Below are 16922 nucleotides of genomic sequence, written 5' to 3' on the forward strand. Positions count from 1 at the left end.
GTTAGACTATGCACAGACACTGACATACAACCAAAGTACGAAAGATGACAAGCTGTGTAAATACAAAAACAACAATAATAAACAAACAAATAAATAATACTGAGAACATGAGCTACAGAGTCCTTGAAAGTGAGTTCATATATACATATTTACAAATAATTCATCTCTGTAACAGGAGTAAATACCACTGCATGGATTCATCCTTCTTGCTGCACTTCGTATTGAACAGTTTGACAGCCTCTCAATACCATTGCTGAGATCACTCAAAGTTCCTAAAGACTTCACTTTAGACAACAGACATAATATTTTATTTATGAAACTCCTATGTCCAATATTTTCATGGAATAATAGCTCCTTGCAAGTAATGCTAAAGGATTTTTGGGTGCATTTGCAACATTTTCAGAATTTAGATTGTGAGGCTTAATTGTCTGATGAGTGAGGATGAGACAATTGTTTTTTTGAATTGTTGTGACGAAACTCTAGTCTTACAGATGAAGTATAATGTTAACAGCTCTAAATTAACACAAACTTATATTTTAAAACACATGGCTCTTTGAAGATGTTACAATGGGAACCGTTTATTATTCAGATTTGGAGACTTGAACATTTTAGTGGCACAGTTGGTGTGTTTAATGACTGTGAAACTAAATTCATATATAGAACTCTAGATGCATACATTACAGGCAAATATATCTCTGGCACTTACAAATCACAAGGTACAAGCATGTTGAATATGTTTGCTACAGCCCTGTATACTCAAGGTACCTGAACAATTAGATGCATGCACACCATACATACATTTTTTTTGTGTGCCATACACTGCCAGAGCCTCAGCAACCACTTTTTTTTCAAGTGGTTGTCTTGGATGAAAGATTCTGTGAGTGGTCCCCCACGTCCTTCTCATAGCGCAGTTTTTTCTTAACGAGGTCGAGTTGCACTCAACCCGGCACGATGGAAAACATGCCCGGGAGCAGCATGACTGGGTTCGAACTCAGAAATCTTCGCTCCAGAGTCCGGTGCTGATATCACTGCGCCACCAGCCGGTTACATGCATAGACAAGACATTTAAACACCGGACACACTGAGAAAGTTCATGTGTGACTTCAGACTCATGTTTCAATCCAGCTGGGGTATTAGCATTTGTGACTGGACAGAAGTTATCTTTCTCAGTGCTTGAGCTCATCCAAAAAGAATATCTAGCTGGTTGAGACTTTGAAGAACAACTTCGAACAGCCTCACAAGCTCATTGTTATCAGCAGAACATGAAAGGAGGGAAAGAACTAACTTCATAAGATAAATTGCTGATGGCGTGTTATTAAACCAAGCAGATCACAATGTCATCAAATTGATAGAGAACATAAACCAATATTGTTTCTCCAACCATTTTCAAAACTCAGGTTGTCCAAAGCCAAAAGGAGCCCCTGTCTGATCCACATATGTCCTTGTTAAAGAACAAATTCCAATGCCGCTGTAAATCTTTTATTGTGGAAAAGATGGAGGAAACTCATTCAGCAATAGACTGAGGGAAGAAAATTTCGTGGATGAAGTTCAAAGTAAAATTTATTATCAGAGTACGTACATGTCACCACATACAACCCTAAGATTTTTCTTCCACAGGCATACATAGCAAATCTATAGAACAGCAACTGTAAATAGGATTAATGAACAACAAACTATACAGATGCAGATATAAATAAATAACAATAAATAATTCAGATTCAGTTTATTGTCATTTAGAAACCACAAATGCAATGCAGTTAAAAAATGAGACAACGTTCCTCCAGAGTGATATCACAAAAGCACACAACAAAACAGTCTACACCAGAAAATCCACATAATGTTTGGCAATCCCCAATCCAGAGTCCGGAGAGACTGCTGCGTATTAATATTACACTACCATCTTAGTGCATTCCCCGGAAAGGAGCTCCAATCCCACCAGTCAAAACAAGACCAAAAACTAAAGCTACAAGACCTGCACAAAACCACATAGTTACAACATATACGAACGTAGTTACAACAGTGCAAACAATAGCATAATTGATTTAAAAAAAAAAGACCATGGGCACAGTAAAAATAGTCCAAAGATGTTAAAAGACTATAAGTTCAAAAGAAACCACCACACAGTTTCCACAAGTCCTCAGGGTCCCGATAGACTCGTCATCTCATGCTGGAGGCAGAAGGGAATACCCCCGCTATGGACTTCCACGGTCAGCCTCACAGACTCAGCACACAAAGAAAGCTCCATCGAACCCAGCCTTGCAGACACAGCACACAGTGAAAGCGACCTGACCGCAGCGGACTTCGAGTTCATTGAACCTCTGAGCCTCCGACCATCCCCTCTGTCACAGCTTCTCTGAGCACCATCCTCTGCAATGTGTATTAAGAGACCCCCGCCAATGGCCATCGGCAACGCGACCCCGAGGACTGGGGACTTGTTCTTCCCAGCAGAGACCCGGACCTCACAGCAGCAGCAGCAACGAAGATCTTCCTGGAGATTTCCAGATGTTCCTCCGTGCTCCCACATATGTCTTTCATCTGATTATGATTGCGCACGGCACCCCGCTTCACAAATAACAGATAATCAGCTCTGGAGTGGCCGCTGCAAGCTGCGTCACGCCGCCATCTTGGATCAGATAATAAGCATGAACTAACAAGATAAAATAGTCCTTAAATTAGTGTAGTTATGTTCTTGTTCAAGAGCCTGATGGTTAAGGGGTAGTAATTGTTCTTGAACAGAATGAGTAATCCTTCTGCAAAGGAGGATCAAAAGTCAAATAGTACCAGCTAATTTTGGCTAGTCAACGATAAATATATTACATCATTGCTTCAAAGTCTGCCCTGGCTGGCTTTCCAAACATAACAGCAGTTTTAAAATCTTTTGGTTCTTTGCAGCATTAATTCAACTATTGGTTGGTTGTCTTGTAAAATCTGTTCCACTTCAGTGAATCCAGCTGTGTGAGAACTGAAGTATTTTTTTTAGTTGACATTGGTCATCTAGAGGCAAGACTCCAGGTGCAGGACACTGCTGAGACTGACAAGATGCAGAATTCTACTGGGGAACAGGAAAGCCAAGATTTACAATTAGAAAGCATGTGGAAATAAAGAGATCTACTGGAGTCTGATTGAGTTCTATGCTTTATGGTCCAGTTAATGAACGCACTGATTAGGCTGCGAGTAAGACATGAGCAGCAGGAGGATTCAAGTCCAATTTAATTGACTAGATCTGGTTCTATCAAAGGTTCATTGACCTGAGAAGTTAATTTTCTTTTTCTTTTGACAAATGCTCCCCAACGTGGTGAATGTCTTAAATATTTTCTGTTTATGTTCCAATCTTTGGATACTGAATGAGCACACAAAAAATGTCAGCTACAGTATGTTGCTTCTCTATGTCATGTCTCTATGTCCCTAATTTACAGGGCATTTTATAGGATAAGTAAATGAATAAATCATGCTGGCCGGTGGCATAGCAGCATGCGCACTGGACTTCAAGGCAAATGATCCCGGGTTTGAATCTGGCTAGCTCCATGCAAGCTTTCTATCTGTGCTGGGTTCAGCATTGCGCTAGCAACTCAGCCTCATAAGAAATAGACAAAAATGCTAAATAAACAGTAAGATTAGCTCCCAGTACACCACAAGACGCAGAAAGGAACAAACAATTATGAGAGAAACAACTTATTTAAAAATAAATTCTTCCTTACTTTAAGGTATCTCAGTGGCTTCATCCTCTGTTTCTGTACAATCTCTTTAATATGAACATTTTCAGAAGCCTACAGTCCCTCAACAAGTTCGTGGAAAACCTGTGACCTAACTTCATATATTCACCTTCTCCGTTCATCTGACACATCATCTCCAAAATCAATCAATGTCTAATTTTATTAACAAATGGCTCAGCATTAATTATGATTTGTGGAAATTATTCTAAATTTCTGAACCTGTGTGCTTGTAGAAGTGTGTTCCAACTTCATGCCTGAAAGGTCCGGTTACAATTTTTAGACAGTGTTTCTGCTTATGGAAGAGGCAATTAGCAGAAATGATTTCCCCTTCATTTTCCAACTGTTTTCATTTTAAAAAGGTGAATATTTCATTCAAGTCTCCCCTCAATTTAAATTCCAAGAAACATAGCCTGAAATTAGTTCCTAGAATTTAATCTGGAGAAATGTGAAGTGTTACGTTTTGAAAGATTGAACCTGAAGGCAGAGTACAAAGTTAATGGCAGGATTCTTAGCAGTGTGGAGGAACAGAGGGATTTGGGGGCCCAAGTCTATGGACTCGTAAAAGATGCTGTGCAAGTTGTTAGGTTGGTTAAAGAAGTTAATGGTGTGTTGGCCTTTGTTAGTCAGGCAATGGAATTCAGGAACTGTGAGGTGATGGTGCAGCTCTATAAGGCCCTCATTAGACCACCCTTGAAGTATTGTGGTACTTGCAGTCCGGATGAAGGGCCTCAGCCTGAAATGTCAACTGTTTACTCTTCTCCATAGATGCTGTCTGGTCTGTTGAGTTACTCCACACTTCTGTGTGTGTTGCTTGAATTTCCAGCATCTGCAGATTTTCTCTTGCTTGGAGTATTGTGTTTAGTTCTGGTCACCTGATTATAGGAAGGATGTGGAAGTTTAGGGAAGATGCAGAGGAGATTGTTCAGGACAATGCCTGGATTAGGGAAAATGGCTTATGAGGAAAGGGTGAGCCACCCAGGACTTTTCTTTTTGGAGCCAAGGGGAATAACAACCATAGAAGTGTATAAAATTATGAGGGGCACTGATATATTGGACAGCCAGTGTCTTTTTTTTCCCAAGGGCAGCAACGACTAAAACCAGAGGATACGATTTTAAGGTGAATGAGGGAAGTTTAGGTGAGAAGCCAGAGGTAGTATTTATTTTAACACAGAGAATGATTAGTGCTTGGAATACTCTGTCAAGGGTGGGTGGTGGTGCAAATACATTAGGGATATTCAAGAGACTCCTAGACGCATGGATGAAAGAAAAATGAAGGTTTGTGTAAGATGGAAGGGTTAGATTTGAACTTGGAATTGGTTAAAAAGCTGGCACAACAATTTGGGCTATATTGTTCTACGTTCCAAGTCTTCACAGGCTGCAGACCTCACTAGTAATGCCTAATTTCTTCTCAACTGTGAGAGAAAGGAGTGATGAGCTTAGTCACATATGAGCCAGAACATTTTTAAACCAAATGGGTTTTTAATGAGAATTGACTAATTTTTATAGTTATTGAGATTAGCTTTTCTCTTTCATTGCCAGGTTTAGTGACTGCTACTAGTGTGCAATAAGAATGCAATTGATAGACATTCCTTAATCCACTGACAATGCTGTTTTAACTTGGAAAATCAGACAAAGGCGTCCAGTCAGGAAATTCATCATTTGGCAATGTTGAAATCAATTGTTCTTAAATTTCTTTTAGAGTTTCTAAGTGCATTGAAGGTCTCCTTACCCTGAAACCTATCATTATTTCTCTGATTTATTCTGACAGTTGTAAAAGGCAGTGGTCAAAATAGCAAAGGCACACTTGCTAGCATTGCTAGAGCTTGCGGATTTTCTACATAAATACAAACTACACATTCCCATGCAAAAACAAAGCCCTTTTGTTGCTAACTGCAGGCAACCAAATATTCCTGTATAGGATTCTCTCCTGTCTCCATGGCTCCCTCAAGACTTGTGCAGAGTTTGAAAATAACTCCACGGTTATTTACTATCCCAGGAGTACTGGCTGCACCATCTGCTGTTAGCACAGACTTCCCACATTTTACTAGGCTGAATCCTAATCAATCCCCAAATCCATTCTGTGTAATTCAGGGGGAGGGTTCCTTCTGCAAAAACTGACCAGACTTTATTTATTTACTTATTTTGAGATACAACACAATAACAGGCTATTCCAGCCCAACAAGCCCACACTGCTCAATTATACCCATATGAGCAATTAACCTATAACCCAGACATCTGTGGAATGTGGGAGGAAACCACAGCACCTGAAGTTAAACAACACAGTCACAGGGAGAACATGCAAAATCCTTACAAGCAGTGTCTGAATCGAACCCAGGTTGCTGGCGCTGTAACAATGTTAGACTAGCTAACTTGTTCTGTTCTCCTGCCCTAATGGGGGTTTATAGGAACAAGCATTCTTCATATATGAGAATTTTGAATGGTTCAACTGTTCCATCTAATATCAGAGAATGTATGCGATATACAGCCTGAAATTCTTACTCTCTGCAGACACCCACAAAACAGAAGAAAAACCCCAACAAATGAATGACAGGAAAATGTTAGAACCCCAAAGTCCAGCTAAGGTAGTGTAGCAGTTAGCACAATGCATTACAGCACCCAACTGTATAAATGGGTTTCAATTCCCGCCACTATCTGTAAGGAGCTTGTACATTCTCCCTGTTGCTGTGTGGGTTTTCTCCATATGCTCCATTTGCCTTCCACATTCAAAAGATGAATAAGGTTGTAGTTAATAAATTGTGGGCATGCTCTGTAGGGCCAAAGCTGTGGTGAAACTTGCAGGCTGATTGATCTGATGAAAATGATGCACTTCACTATATGTTTCAACGTAAATGTGTCAAATAAAGCTAATCATTAGCTGTATCAACTTACTACGCCAAACACAATGTAATGTGACAAATCATATCTCTATTCATTAGCTGCAAAAGCAATTTTCATCCCTGCGCTTATTCTGTTTTTGACTGTTAATGATCACACCGACCATTTGCACGGAGAAAAACAACAAATTTGTTTGAATTCAGCAGAATATAGCAAAAAAAATTATATAAATGTGTTCAAGGCTCCACTATGTGGAGATTCACAGCTCAGATTAGGGATGGAAGTTGTGGAATGCAAACTGGATGTTGGCAGTGGTTAAGGTGATGGTTCTCTCCATTTCTCACCACATTCTAAGGGGTTGTATTGAGAGCATCCTGAGCAGCTGCATCACTGCCTGGTTTGGAAACTGCATCATCTCGGATCGCAAGACCTTGCAGCGGATAGTGAGGTCAGCTGAGAAGATCATTGGGGTCTCTCTTCCTGCCATTCCGGACATTTACACTAAAAGCTGCATCCGCAAAGCAAACAGCATTATGAAGGACCCCATGCACCTCTCATACAAATTCTTTTCCATCCTGCCATCTGGGAAACGGCACTAAAGCATTCGGGCTCTCACAACCAGACTATGTAACAGTTTCTTCCCCTAAGCCATCAGACTCCTCAATACCCAGAGTCTGGACTGACACCAACTTGTTTATTATTTATTGTAATGTCTGCACTATTTTGTGCACTTTATGCAGTCCTGGGCAGGTCTGTAGTCTAGTGTAGTTTTTGTGTTGTTTTATGTAGTTCAGTGTAGTTTTTGTATTGTTTCATGTAGCACCATGGTCCTGAAAAACATCGTCTCGTTTTTATTGTGTACTGTACCAGTAGTTATGGTCGAAATGACAATGAAAAGTGATTTGACTTGACTTCTCAATGGTTAGAGCAACCGAGCACAAGGACTTAGAGCAAATAAAGAGAAGTGATGAAGAGACAGCTTTTAGTATATGAACACAAGCAACAGCCCAGTAAGGTAAGAAGGCATAGAGAGACAGAAAGACACACTTTATTGAACCCGAGGGAAATAGGTGAGACTAAACACAGCCTCAGTACCCCAGACAGCAGAGAAAACAGGAGCATCAACAGCCAGGGCAGTTAAATAGTGTGGTGCAAATTGAAGAACTATGTTGGAACTTACATCTAATGCATAGCTATATTGTTGACTTTGGTGAATACCATTCTGCATATACAGTACTGTACAAAAGTCTTTTGCACATGTAAAAAAAATCTGTAAAGTGAAGATACTTTCAAAAGTAATGAAATGAAAAGCTTCTAAATCTATTAAAAAATAGTATAAATATAAGTAAATAGTGAAAAAAAACTAAATGAAACCAATATTTGATGTAACCACTCTACCTTTAAAACTGCATCAATTCTCTTAGGTACACTATTGTGAGTTTTATGAGAAAATCAGCTGGTAGGTTGTTCCAAGCATCTTGGAGAACTTGTCACAATTCTTCTGCAGACTTTGGCTGTCTCGCTTGCTTCTGTCTCTCCAGGTATTCCCAGACAGGCTTGATGACGTTGAGTTCAGGGCTCCATTGAGGCCGTACCATCTGAAGCCATATAAAATGTCTAGGCTGCCTAAGAACTATGCACACTCCAAACTGGCAAAATCCCTATGCAGCAAGCTGCTTATTGAGTTGGCATAATATATATTAAAAAATCAGCCTTAAGAGCAAGTAGCAAATTATATCCTGACACTAAACACATTTAATGTCGGTTGATAGGTTAAAGATTGATGATGTTTTCTCCATCTGCACATTATAGGCTTCAGAGGGCAAGGTAATGCTGTCAGGAAACCACCAGGCTGGCTTCTGAAAAACTTGACCAAGGAGCAGCTTTGTTCTGCAGATATGGCTTATGGGGTCAGACAGAAGAATGGCCCAATATAGACTGGAGTTCTATTGTTTACTGATGGGTAATTAGCAAATTCCTGCCAGCAGCTGCTTCTGGAAAGCAATTAACCATCTTTTCAGCTGGAATGTATTTAAAGCCCAACTCAGCTTGTCCTCCACAAGGCGCAAGAGGAATTTTATCTTACCCAACTTGACCAATCATCAGCAAATCTTGCTGGCGGGCGGGGGGGGGGGGGGGGGGGGGTGCAATTTCCAGTTTAAATCTTGCACCGTTATTTATGGAATATTAGCTGTCCTGCCAATATGATGTTGGTAAATTCCACCCCTTTGAAAAATATACTTTATTTGCAAATGATTCTGGTTTGTGTTAATCTAATGTTATTAAACACAGATGTATTTTCCTCTGTTTCTCTGTCCTAGGAATACTCTGTAAACTCTCTGCAGACTTATAACTTGCCAGAGCATTAACATATTTTATATTGAAGAGTTATTTACCAAGGGTAACTTCTACTTTCTGATTTAAATGGAATACTCATACTGCAGAATCACGACTTCATATCACCTTATTCTTGGGCCAGGGATGGAAGTTCTTACTGTTCATAGGCAAGCAGAAGACAAAGCTTCAAAGCCCTGAAGAAGGGTCCAGCCTGAAACTTTGACTGTATATTCATTTCCATAGATGCTGCCTGACCTGCTGAGTTCCTTCAGCATTCTGTATATGTTGCTTTGGATTTCCAGCATCTGCAGAATTTCTTGTGGTTAGGCAAAGCTCAAGTTCTCTAGATCTATTTAACCTGCGTGCTGAGTGATCAAATATTCAGTGAACTGATGTGTTGGATTGTATCAATAAATAGCCAGAAGTGCTGTACAAAAGCACTGGCTGACTGCAGTACACGTCAGCACATTCTGTTCTTGGCCTCTGTATTGCAGCTTACAGTATGACATGTGATGGATATTGCCTAACTGATCTCTAGCTTTGCACCTCAGCTTATCACTGAGGCCAGGAACATAATGTAAATTACTGAGTAGAGGAGGTGACTACTCTGTATATGACCCTTTTACTCCACACTAGCTAAAGTTGTTACACCTAGCATTACCATGACCAAAAAGTTAATTTAGCTAAGTTTATTATTCTTTATTTTCTATGTGTATGTCTTGTAATTCATTAGTTTAATGTGTTTTAATAAATTGTATTGATCTGCTTACTGTCGGAATCAATTGCAACTCGTTCTAATCGTGTTAACAAAGACATTCAAAAACAGAAAAATAGTTCCTTGACATCAAGTCATCTAACCACATTAGAGCGGTGGTGGGGGTTAATGATTTTGGATGCATCATCCACTGGCCAGTTTGACACTGAAAGCCTGAGCCACATGCAGGACAGCTGTGCATTGAGAATGTTGGCAGTCATGTGGCTGTAATTGATTATTACAGCTAGGGGGCAAATACAGTGGGAGGCAAGCATGGATAATGCATAGAATTGATTACAAGCCAGTTCCTTAATATCCACGAAATGACCACAATCTGTAACTCACCATAAAATGCATGCTCCTCCAGCTATGACACTTACTATGTCAAAATGGTATAAGCAGGCATGTATAAATTGATTATTTTATTCTGACATTGATTGGCTGTACCTCAAAGGTTCTTCAAAGTTTTGAGGAAAGGTCCACTCTCTAAGGAGCATCTTCCCCAATCATCCCTTAAAATATTCTTGTATCTGGTGTACAAGGATCATCCAGCAGTTGCACTTATAGAGTTTTAGTGTTCATAATGTTAACGTGGGTTTTAAAGAAATTGGTGAAAAGAACCAGAGGTGAAATGAGAGGATGTTGTTTGCTGCAATACTCAGCCAGAAAGGAAAACAAAATAAGTCTAAGGGATAAATTCCTGAAGGACAAAGCTTGTCAGAAAAAAAACATCAAAAAAGATGTGCAGCTTTTGTAAAAACAAAAGCATACATTGGCATCATGGCTTCCTTCACATTACAATTCCATGAAAACACTGAATGATACAGGCATCACTCACCTGTCCTCTGTTAAAGTCATAAGTGTGGTACCTCTGGTTGAGAAAACAATGAAAGACATTCTCAGTTGTGGGCTGTAAGAAAACAGAAGAAAACTTTATCAAGAATGAAAATGACCCGCAGTAGATTCTGCTACAAAGGCAAATGTGGCAATTACTTTGTTTGCTGTCTAATCTCACAAAGTCTGAAGGGATGAAATAGGAACAAATCCTCAATTCAGAGGTGTTAAACATCTAACATGGTGATAGGGTGTATTGAGAAGTTGGGATATATCGCATATATTAATTTCACCTGTAACCAATCTTCAGGCATGAATGTGGATTGAAGACTGAATTTAAAATGCAGCCCGGGACAGCAGTTTTCCTGGAACTGTGGACTGGTGTTGATTGTACATCAGACAATGCTGATTAACACTCATTTGTGGGTGTCTGGAGTGCGGGTGTGAAGTTGGAGGTGTGTGAAAACTATATGTAATTCAAAGGAAGCATTGGAGATACATTGTAACTATAGAATTGCCCTGTTGTTACCTTTGATCTTTAGAATCTAAAAATGTCAAGAAATATTGGTTCGGGATCTTCATTCTCCAAGAGTGTCTCAACATGATGCCTGCTGCTCATTTTTGTTGGTAAACACCACTTCTATATCCACCAGCTTCAGTGTCTCTCTGGAAACTTTGTTCATGCTGCAACACATAGCAGTATGTATAAACTAGCTCCATTTAGTTCCATTATATTGGAACTAAATTTTGGAACCAGAGCATAACATGGTCACATTACTATAATAGGCACTTTGTGAAGATGGATTTGTTATCTTACTTTGAATGGAAACTTATTTCATAGCCATATTAATTAAACAATATCAGATTGATTACCTGCTTCACTGAAACAATTATATAGGCCCTTATCACACCATGAGGGGAGCACTGTTTGTAATTTTGGTCTCCTTACTTAAGAATATTCCCGCCAGAGTGCAACGACTGATTCCTGAGGGGACAGGGCTGTCATAATCAACATTTTTCACCTTTTTTTTTGCAATTTGCACAATTTTTTTCTTTTTTATGTGAGTTGAGGGTTTAATGTTTTACTTGGAATGGGTTCCATGGTTTTCTTTGTTTAATGGCTGACTGTTGGAAGACGAATCTCAGGGTTGTATACTGCCTACATACTTTGATAATAAGCGCACTTTGAATCTTTGAGAAGATAATGAAACTACTAGGTCTATATCCACTAAAATTTAGAATAGGGGGAGATGTCATTGAAATGCACAAACTTCTGACAACGCTTGAGAAGCTGGACGCAGGGAGGATGCTCCTCATAGCTGAAGGATCAGAGCCCCAGGATAGGAGCTGAGACATTTAGGAATGTAATGAGGTGAATTATTTACCACAGAAACTGTAAAAAAACTACGTTTCTGAATACACTTAATAAAGAGGTAGATGGATTTCTATAAGTAAACAGGTAAGCAGAGAGTGTAGGAATATGGTTCAGGTCCTTCCCAGTTTATGGAAGGATTCTGTTCCTGAAACTGTTCATAACTCAAACGTGCAGTTCATCAGAAATGTAGCCACCCTGCAAAATATTTAAATGAAATAATAGGCTAATCAAGGACAACATGTAGCTAAACATTGACAGTTTATTCACGTCCATTGATGCTGCCTGACCTTCTGAATCTCTCCTGCATTTTGTGTGTGCTTGCTCTGGATTTCTAGCATCTGCAGAATCTTTTGGGTTCATGTAGTTAAACCAGACTGTTTAGCTCAGTCATCCAGATTTAACTCAGTTATCTGCTGCCAGGGGTGGTGGTAGAGCCTGATACATTAGGGACACTTAAGAGACTCTTAACAGGCACATGGATGATGGAAAAATGAAGGCCTATGCAGGAGGAAAGTTTTAGATTGATCTGAGAGTACTTTAAAAGGTTGGTAGTAAATTGTGGGCCAATGGGCCTGTACTGTGCTGTAATGTTCCACGTTCTATTTCTCTGCAATGATATTGCCATGAACTGAGTTCCCATGTGGCTGAATATACATGCAGAAACTGGCAAACCCATCCTGCTGGTCTCCCAAATGCTAGTGCGTATACCCTTTATTCTGGCAATAATAACCTGATGAAGACCTGTATTGATTTAGAGGATCAGGCATGATCACATGATAAAGGAAAAGACTTGAAGTGCAAATAGCCTATTTCTCCTTCCATTTTTCTGTTTTCCTCACCTAATATTTGTTACCACTAAAATGCCTAAAAAAAAATCCTCATCAAGCCACACACCTGCCCTAATCTGGAAATTCCTTTGTCACCAGAACTTGCTCCCCAACAGCAACATGCAGCATCTTCACCATTAAGGAATGCAGTGGTTCAAGATGGTGGCACACCACCATCTTTTCAAAGACAATAACTGCTAGTCTTGTCAGCAAAATCCATATACCACAAATTTATTTATAAAAATGATCTCCATTCAAGATGAGTGGGGTCAAAGTCAAATTTCAGGATTCACATAACTCTTTATGCACCAGGAGGAAAAGTAGATTTTTTTTAAAGTACATTTATTTGGAGAAAACCAATAGGATATTTACCTGATGAATTTGTGTGCAAGGTGATTCACAAAGTAAAATATTTCACTCCAGTGGTGTTGAACACTCCCAGACCTAAAATTGAAAAATAATTACAAATCAAACTTTCATATACACCCTTAGAGATACATTTTTGATATATTTCTTTATTAAAACCATTAAAAGTCTTTATACATAAGAATAATTGATCTACTAAGCTAACTACTTCTCCCTTGTACAGGCAATCAATCTTGTTTGTACATAAATGGGACTGATGAGAACAACTGAAATTTTCTGGATGAATGCAATCTAATCATAATGGTCATTGTGACTTTGTTCAGACAGATACAGCTTACAAATTAGATTAATTCCTTTGAGAGACTGGTAATCAGTTTCAGTTGTGCCATATACTTGGATGGCTGGTGTGCTGAGATCTCAAATAATGTTTCAAATCAACTTGCACAAAAGAAAAATATAATTCAAATTAGTTTTTCACTTTGGGATAAGAACTTGGTGTAGGCTGAGAACTTATTTAGATATTTTGAAATATTTAAAAATGAAACTGAAAGAGACTCAGAAATTTCAGTGGATGCCCAATCAATTTGAAGTTTTGGCTGATGGCCAACTAATTTGGCAGAGCAGTTTCAAACAGCAAAGAAATAACAAAGTTAGAGACAAGGCTCTAAATATGCTAAACTGGCATGTTCTGGGTTACTATTTCCACCAGGTTCAAGAAGAACAAGTAGCACAAATTTAAGAGAGTCAAAGAAAAAACTAGAAGCTGCACTTTGTGGTCACGTTATTAGGTACCTCCTGAACCTAATAAAGTGGACACTGAGTGTATGTTTGTGGTCTTCTGTTGCTGCAGCCCATTTACTTCAAGGTTCAACATGTTGTGCATGCAGAGATGCAATTCTGCATACCACTGTTGTTACACATGGTTATTTGAGTTATGGTCACATTCCTTTCAGCTTGAACCAGTCTGGCTATTCTCCTCTGATCTCTCTCATCAAGAAGGCATTTTCACCCACTGAACTGCCCTGCACTGGAAGTTTTTTTGTTCTCGCACCATTCTCCGCAAACTCTGGAGGCTCTAGTGCATGAGCATCCAAGGAGATCAGCCATTTCTGAGATACTCAAACCACCCCATCTGGCATCACCAATCACTCCACGGTCAAATTAACTTAGATCACATTTCTTCCCCATTCTCATGTTTGGTTTGAATAATAATTGAACCTCTTGACCATGTCTGCATGCTTTTTTGCATTGAGTTGCTGCCACATCATTGGATGATTAGATATTTGTATTATTGAGGTGTACAGGTGTACCTAATAAAGTGGCTACTGAGTGTAGTTTCAAAATATTAAATTTTTAAAGGCATTCTATATTTTAGGATTCTCCATCATGAATCACTATTGAAGCAAAGTGTTTTTCAGACATTGCAGCATGAAAGTAAATTAACACTTATCAGGGATGACCAGAAGAGTGGGATTCAATAGAGTACTTTTGATGGAAAATGGAGTTATAGGAAGTTATTTTTGCCTGGCAATATGTTACAAGCTTTGAGGTAGGATTTGGTCACTGTATGAAAGTTACCCGAAACAACTAAAATAGAGGAATTTATAATTTTGTATTCTGATAAAGTACATGGCTCTCTGATTTAATGTTGTAATGCTAATTATTTTGAATTAAAAGAAGATTTTCATTTCTATAGCATGATTAATATTCATTTCAATTTTTGCATCAGTAGCATTATACTATTCACTTTTTGATTTATGTTGTAAATGCACCTTATACTAAAGGTCAATCTTCTAGATATATCGGGTTCACGGGGGAAATTGATGCATCCAGAGAAAATTCACTCCATCATAGAGGAGTTACAAGCTACACAAAGTTCATGTTCCCGTTTATTGCCATTCAACCGTATATGTATACACTGTCAAATGAAACAACATTCCTCCGGACCAAGGTGCAAAAAGTACACATATAACTCACACACAACACACAAGTACAATTACCACAAATAACTTAACAAATCATAAAAATTTATTTCAGAAGAATGACATTTTGCTTAAGGCACAGTTACAACAGAAATTTAAAATGTAAACAGTATAACGCTACTGGAGCTTCATAAGTGATGAGAAGTGGGTGGAGGGAGGGAGTTCTGTTGTCTCACAGCTTGGGGGAAGAGGCCATTTGCCACTCTAACTGTCCTTGTCCTGATGTTTCATACCTCCTGCCTGATGCTAGGGGCTCAAAGAGATAGATGGGATGATCTTTGAGAATGCTAAGAGCCCTGTATATACAGCACACTCGATAAATATCACAGATGGTTAGAAGAGAGACCCCCATGATCCTCTCAGCAGCCTTCGCAATTCTTTGCAGGGTCTTTTGGTCATATGCTTTGTAATTCTCATACCAGACAACTGGTCAATGCTGCTGCGGTAAAAATTGACTCGAGCTGTGACATAACAGCACTTCCTGCTGCACTTCAATCATCAATGTATACCTGAATGAAAGGATATATATACAGTATTGTTTTGTTTCTCTGTCTATTGTTCCAAAGCACCCAATAAATGCTCAGTTTACAGCTTCGAGTTCTACTACAATAATGTAACACTGCATAAAATATAGACAATTGTTGAGCAAAGACTACTTTTATTAACATTGACTGTACGGTGTTTATTTCCATCAGTTATTATCCACAGATGTATCGGTGATACAGGTTGAGTACTCCTCATCTGAAGATCCAAAATCCAAAACCTCCGAAATCCAAAATTTTTTTGAGTGCTGACATGATGTCACAAGTGGTAAATTCCACAAGGCACTCAGAAGGTTCCCAGATAATGTGCAGATCTCTGCGCATCACAGACAGATCTGAGAAGTAACCTCATCTATGTAATGAACAGAAGTTAATGAAAAATAGAAGAACAAAAGTGAAAAATGCAATCGTGTACTGAAAGAGTAGATTCATCAGTGGCAGAGTGAGCATATGCCGCTTAAGGGTGTGCTGATCATGAAACAAGCAAAGATCTATCATAAAAAACTGAAAATTGAACGTATGTGTGAATATTCAGCAGGCTGGTTGCAGAAATTTAAGAAAAGGGACGGTATTAAGTGACTACTGATCACAAAGCAGCAGGGAAACTCATTGATGAGTTTACATCAATGAATGTCTTTGCAATCTTCAATGAATGATTGTTTACATCAATGATAGTCGCAAACAAAAATCTAACTTCAGAACAGGTTAATTGTTTTATACTTTACATAAAACCTTAAGAAAAACAGACGCAGTGTACTGTAGCCTTTTAACCAAAGCACAGCATTGTAAATGAAGTGTAAAAGCCTGGCATTCTTAGTTGTTGTTCAAGAGTTGATTCAGTTATTCTCCCGATGCTCCTGTGTTGCTTTGGTTACCCTGCACACATTATACTTTCAGTATATGGTTGGTCTAATAAATTTTACTGTTAAGTACAGATGTGTGATGAACAAGTGTAAGACAAAGACTGCTACTGGTAGCACATAAATTCAGTCAGAACTGATGGCGATCTCAAGCTATCTCTTTATATATTCCAAGATCTTTAAGAAAAATCCAAAATCCAAAACACTTCTGGCCCCAAGCATTTCAGCCAAGGGGTACTCAACCTGTTGAGGTTGTTACTGATCAGGCCAAATAGGTTAAGAGTCATGCTGTTATGAATCCAGAACTTTGAGAGCTCAGTCGATGATGGGAAAATTCTGTGAGGAGACTTTCTTTCTAAGAGCGTACAACATGTAGTCAAAAGACTTGTGATGCTTCTATGACTGCGAATGATATGTTTCATAAAAATATGTTTGTTCCTTTGATGTAAGGGAAACTGTCAAAGCTGCAGTGTAATTTCAAGTCAATAAGAGTGGCA

At 38.9% G+C, this 16922-nt stretch overlaps 1 protein-coding gene across 1 annotated transcript in view; it reads right to left on the bottom strand.

Moving 5' to 3' along the window:
• Positions 1-16922, bottom strand: part of LOC132391497 (anthrax toxin receptor 1-like) — a 245149-nt gene that overhangs the window by 203400 nt on the left and 24827 nt on the right. The window contains exons 2-3 of the mRNA XM_059964801.1: positions 13048-13119; positions 10478-10549 (exon numbers count right to left, since the gene is read on the bottom strand). Of these exons, the coding sequence (XP_059820784.1) occupies positions 10478-10549; positions 13048-13119 (144 nt within the window). The remainder of the gene's footprint in view (positions 1-10477; positions 10550-13047; positions 13120-16922) is intronic.

Source organism: Hypanus sabinus, chromosome 1 (assembly GCF_030144855.1).
Source record: "Hypanus sabinus isolate sHypSab1 chromosome 1, sHypSab1.hap1, whole genome shotgun sequence".
In the NCBI taxonomy this organism is placed as follows: Eukaryota; Metazoa; Chordata; class Chondrichthyes; order Myliobatiformes; family Dasyatidae; genus Hypanus; species Hypanus sabinus.